General features: G+C 35.8%; 1 protein-coding gene across 1 annotated transcript in view; it reads right to left on the reverse strand.

Moving 5' to 3' along the window:
• Positions 1-2817: 2817 nt before the first annotated feature.
• Positions 2818-6000, reverse strand: part of tbl3 (transducin beta like 3) — a 26367-nt gene continuing 23184 nt past the window's right edge. The window contains exons 20-23 of the mRNA XM_048187290.1: positions 5648-5719; positions 5390-5548; positions 5188-5281; positions 2818-3418 (exon numbers count right to left, since the gene is read on the reverse strand). Of these exons, the coding sequence (XP_048043247.1) occupies positions 3061-3418; positions 5188-5281; positions 5390-5548; positions 5648-5719 (683 nt within the window). The 3' untranslated portion in view covers positions 2818-3060. The remainder of the gene's footprint in view (positions 3419-5187; positions 5282-5389; positions 5549-5647; positions 5720-6000) is intronic.

The raw sequence follows: 6000 nt of genomic DNA on the forward strand, positions 1-6000 counted from the left end.
AACAAAGGTGATTGGACTGCGGGATGAAAATAACAGCGTTTCGACGACATGGCGACAAACACACTCTACAAATGCAACTCTTGTGTATTCCTGTGGGCGGAGGTTAGTCAAAAAACTGTTTTAGTGACGTCATTAAAGAAGGAAGTAGAGGGATGTAGTCCAAACTGGCCGTTCGATGTAGGCGACTTCTGTTAAATAAAATATCTCGCTTGGCATTGAACTTTGAGCTTTAAAATTTTACAGATTTTATTTATACTCTAACAACAACATTACACACTAACTAAAGTTTGAAACATGGGATCACGAAGAACGGGACCTTTAAGCTGGACAATGACACCATTTTCTTCTAGAGCTGCTGTACAGCCAAAATTATGTTCCCTCTATCACTGTAAAGCTGCTTTGACACAATCTGCATTGTAAAAAGTGCTATATAAATAAATGTGACAACTTAATACTGGTACTGATGTCTCTATGAAATAGATTTTTTAAAAACATTAATTATAGACAATCAACATTACAGTATAACTGAAAGCTATTATTAGAAATTATTATTATTAAAAAAATATATTTTAATTTAAGTGAACTTAAACAATCTTCACATAAACCCATTATAATAAATGTCATATTTATCTGTGGCCTTGAAGCTTCCGGTTTTGACAGGTAGGAAATATAGAAATTGAATAAACACTTTATCAAACACTTCATAGTCTTGACTAAATGAATTATAAATTAAATATAGATTAATCCATTATTAAAGCAACAATTTTCTCTGTTACCTTTGTACATTAATGACAGACATCACAGCAACTGGTTTATTAGGCTGATTTGAGTTATTGATTTAACGTTATTTAACTCATTTAAGACTGCTTGTATGAGGATACTTGACAAAAGGGGCATTTTGGCATAATTCTGTGTGGTGTTTGTTTGTTCGTTCAAGGGCGAAAGAAAACTCGATACTGGTACTCGTCTTTTGTGTCACACAGACACGACATTCCCAGACAGAGCATTCTTGTTTGTCTTGTGGCGCTTGAATGGTCTAAAAGCATTAGTACGAATAAGTGTGATGATATAACGCAACCCTAGGCAAATTATGATTTGTGAGAAAAAAAAAAAAAAAAATAATTGCATGTTTTAACAAGTTCATTTTGATAGCACTACTTATAAAAAGTAACTAAGTAATGTAATTAGTTACTTTTGAAGGGTGCATCGCAATATTGTAATGCATTGCTTTTAAATGTAACTTTCCCCAACACTGACTATATGGTTTATTTAAACCAAGAGTGTCTAGTCCTTCTCCTGGAGGGCCACAATACTGCAGAGTTTAGCTCCAATTCTAATGAAGCACACTTGAACCAGCTTATCAAGGCCTTCAGGATGACTAGAAACTTCCAGGCAAGTGTGTTGGAGCAAGTTGGAGCTAAACTTTACAGGAGCAGTATTGGACATCCTTGACTTGGGGGCCATTTACATAACACCGTTTTCAACTAAAATGGAAAAGTTATGCATTTTGGCCATTCATTTGCGTTTTGGGGGCCTGAAAACAGAAACTTTTAAAAACATGTTTAAAAACGCAAATTTGTGAAGATGGCAAGGTCATGCGTATTACGTGTTCAGTCAATATGCATGTAGTGTTTCTTTACAAAGTGACATCGCCAACTACTGGCCTAGCATGAATAATACAGCGTTTTTAGTAGTTTTCGCGGATCCATGTGAACGGGGATCATTTTGACAAATTCGTCACAACACTGGAGAAACGTCGTTTGGAATTTCCGGTTCACAGGGACTTTAAACTGAGGAGCTGGCTTCAAATTTTTCCATGAGTATTTAAATAACCAAGACCTTTAAGCATATTTAAAAAAAAAAAAAAAATCTAAATCTGTTTAAATGCCAGTCAGGCCGTCAAAAGCTCGACAGTGTTCTAAATTTGGCACAATGAGGAAAAAGTGACAAGTGAAAGCTCAGTGTCAAATCCAGGTGTTTTTGCGTAACAAGGTGTGACTGCAACAATTGAAAGATCTTGTTTCTTGATTTCTGAAATTTTTTTTAGCCTTGTTTTACAATGAAATGTCATAATAGTGCATTCAGATAAATGACTTGTCTGTGTAAACTCAGAAATGCATGGTTGGGGTTATGACACAATATCATGTAGAATGCAAAGACCAAGATCAACTCGAGAAAGAACAGGTGAAGTTGACATGAGCTGTGCGTCACACATGTTCTCTGTGTTTCCAACACTTGCAGCAATCTGGGATGCCCAACATTCAGTGCTGTTTTAAGCAGTGCACACATGACTCACTGTTTGCATAAGATACTGAACGTTTCAGGAAAACCGAAGTGGGAAAAAGCCACGGTATCATTAAAAGGACTCAATACATAAAATACAAGATGGTTTTTGGAAATGGTTGTTTGAACAGTGCTATAAGTTCAGAGAGATATTAAAAGGATTGTTCTGTGATGAATACAAGTTCTGTGGACTGTGACATTGTCCATTTACACAGAAAATACTTAATATAACAAAGATAAAATAAAATACAATTAGAAGTTTTAATGGGTTTCCAAAAAAGTAGAACTCTCATATTTTGGTTAAAAAATACTTTTTGGTAAAATATTTTGCATTTTATAATGTAAAATTTGCCAAATCATCCCTTTAGGGGTCATAATTTTAACATTTATTCCTATTCTTAAATGTTGCCCATTAACTTTCTTGCTTTTCAAAATAAGGTCTTTTAGTCGACTGCTGTAACTGACTGCAGGTGACAAGAGCTCAACTAATTTAACCAGGAATATTCCTCTAAGCCAAACACAACTTCCAACACATAGAGGGTAATAAAATTTATTCTTTTTTTCCAAGTGATATTAACAATATTTATTTGAAGGATGACAAACAACTACATTAAAAAAACATCTAAGAGAATTGTGTAATTGGTGTAACAGGAAAACCCTGTTTATCAGCAACAATGTATGGATGAATCTGAAAAATTCTGAAAGATCAGAAGTGTCCATCAATTCACTATACAGCACTGAATAAAAAGACTCATGATTGGCAGCTACAGCAGCCAATCACCTTATAGTTGCTGTTTCACAGAGGGCAGAACCTGTAGATTTGGTGGGAAGAGACTTGGTGGAAATTTCCATGGCTCCATCCTCATTTTCACTCTCCTCACTGGACACATGACCTTCATCTGCGACTCGATTCACCCCGTTGTGTTTCTTGCCATTCATATGAGCACTTTTAGATGTGCTGACACTTTCATCTTCATCAGTATGCTCCACTCTGCTTTCTGACTCTTCCAAATCTTCCTCTTCATCTTCCTGTTGCTGCTGAGATGCTTGAGTGTTTGTCATCTCCATTGGTTGCTTGTCTATGATGAAGGTGGACTGAGGACTGGTGTCCATCTCATCATCGTCCAAGTTCACACTAGAAAGGGAAAAAAAAACAAAAAAAACAGCAGACCGAATTTATTCCTGTGATCAAAGCTGAGCACATCAGCATCATTACTCCAGTCTTCAGTGTCACATGATCCTTCAGAAATCATTCTGATATGATGATTTGATGCTCAAGAAACATTTCTGATTATCATTAATGTCGAAAACAGCTGAACCACTTAATATTTTTGTGGAAACTGTGATCAATCATTTTCAGGATTCTTTGATGAATAGAAAGTGTGTGTTTTCAGTTCATTCCTATAGGAGGCTGAGCAACATGCTCACACAGGAGATTGTGGGATTGACAGCAGATTAGAGAAAGCATGGTTAAAAATGCTTTGAGAGGAAATAAATGCAAATATCTGTCACAAGACAGCAGGTGACAGCTGATTGCTGTGAGGTGCAGGTAGTGAAGCCTGTCCTGACAGACCAAAAATATGCATATTATAGAGAAGTGTCTGCTCTGATACCATATTGTTTACATATTTACTATATTTCATTCAGATGTCAAATACAGTTTAAATGCTTTTATTGTCACTAGACTAGCTGTAGTTAAAGTATGTCAAACTGAAACTTTATTTTAACTTTGGCCATTCTTCAATTTCTAAAAGTTCACAGGAAAATTTTGAAGAAGCTTCACACAACTTGAGAAAAACTACCTTACATACTTCCAAGTAAGAAAGCCAACGGAAATAGCAAGGGAAAAATTCAGTAAGATGTTTGACAAGTGAACACATTAAGACGTTTAATGAGTGACTCTTTAATATGAGAAAGGAATGTTTAATATTTGTTGAAAATATGAGAATGGTGTTGATTTAAACCCACTTCCTGGAAAATCAGAATCATGTGTTGACTCATGTCAGACACTCAGTTCTACAGAACTGTAGTCGGATCAGCAAGGAAACATTTTAAGGAAACAAATGTTTTATTATTTTGTATGTGACACACTTTTCTATGGTGATGTCTATTTCGAAAAAAAAAAAAACTTGCTACCTGAATAAAAGTATTTTTTTTTTAAAGAAAAAAAGAAAATCTGTTTGCTTAGAAAAGTAATAGAACAGTTCTATTTAACAAGATTGATCATTTTGGTAATTCATACCCGTGACACCAACATACAAGACTAGTTTTGCACCAAAGGTTAATACTAATATTTAAGGGTTTGTTCAAGTGAAGTGGTCATAAACTGCATTAAAAACTAATTATAAATGTTCTGTGAGGTCCACTTATAATGTTATCCATATTTTTACATAAAAAAAAACAACAACTTAGAAGTAATAAGCTATTTTCTAAGGCACTGATTTTCTTCTGCAGATGTAATAACGTGACAAAATCCAAAATGAGACAAGCGGTTTTTGGACTAATGAGGAAGTTTTGATTTCTGAAACTTACAGGATAAATCATTATTTTTGCGCATACCCAGGGTTGAATAGGTCATACACTATCTTTTACATACCCCCCTGGAGAATCTGCAAAAATGTTAATCGTTTTAACAAAATAAGAAGGATCATAGTTTTTTATATAATTACATTTTTATGATCCTTCTTATTTTGTTAAAACGATTAACATTTTTGCAGATTCTGCAAGGGGGTATGTAAATGTTCAAGCTCAAATGTATGTCAAAAGATCAAAGAAAAATTTGATTTCTCAATTCATGACCCATTTAACCCTGGGTATGTGCAAAAATAATGATTCTTTCCTTAGCAAATACCACTGACTATTTAATGAATACACAACCAGGAAGTTTGGGGAACTTGTTTTTACCTCTCTTTACCACCTGTAATACGCATTTTCTGCCACATGTAATCCAGAAACATTGAGGCCTGCAGGAGACGGCCGATTCGCTGCATGTGTCTCTCTGCAGGAAACAAGATTTTAATACATATTTGAATGAAAATGCCAGAAAGCGCTTTACAGCAGAAACAATATGTCATCAAGTGCGATTTGGATAAAAATAACAACCCACCTGTGTACGGGATGAGGCCCTCCAGATGAGTCCGAGCCCCCTGATACTGCAGCATCTCCTCTGGGCTCAGGTGAGTGAGCAGCACCTGCAGGACGGCCTGAGCGTCCAGACAGCTGCGCGAGTTAGTGTTCCACACCACACAGTAGCGCAGCACCGACTCTGAACACAACGACAAACCACAGCCACACAATCAGGTCAGGCAGCCACGACGAACCTGATGACCTGCACTGGCACACTACAACAACACATGACGTGTACCTTTTTGATCCTGACGGAGTTTCAGGAGGGTCTTTTCTAGCTCCTGTAGCCCATGCTCCTGCTGCCGAATTTCTGTTAAAGATTAAAGAAAAGAAAAAGATCATGATTAATTACGGTCACACTTTAGTTTAGAGTCCAATTCTTAATATTAACTAACTATTAACTTTGACTTTTGCCACAAACTACTAATTACTGCTTATTAATAGTTAGTTAGGTAATTGTTCAGTTTAGGTATTGGGTGAATTAGGCATTAATATGTTTTCTAAATAACAGCCAATATCCTAGTAATATGCATGCTAATAAGCAACTAGTCCATAGTGAGAAGTCGCTGTTTGGATTTAAATAGGCAGATG

This window comes from Megalobrama amblycephala, linkage group LG1, assembly GCF_018812025.1.
Source record: "Megalobrama amblycephala isolate DHTTF-2021 linkage group LG1, ASM1881202v1, whole genome shotgun sequence".
Lineage (NCBI taxonomy): Eukaryota > Metazoa > Chordata > Actinopteri > Cypriniformes > Xenocyprididae > Megalobrama > Megalobrama amblycephala.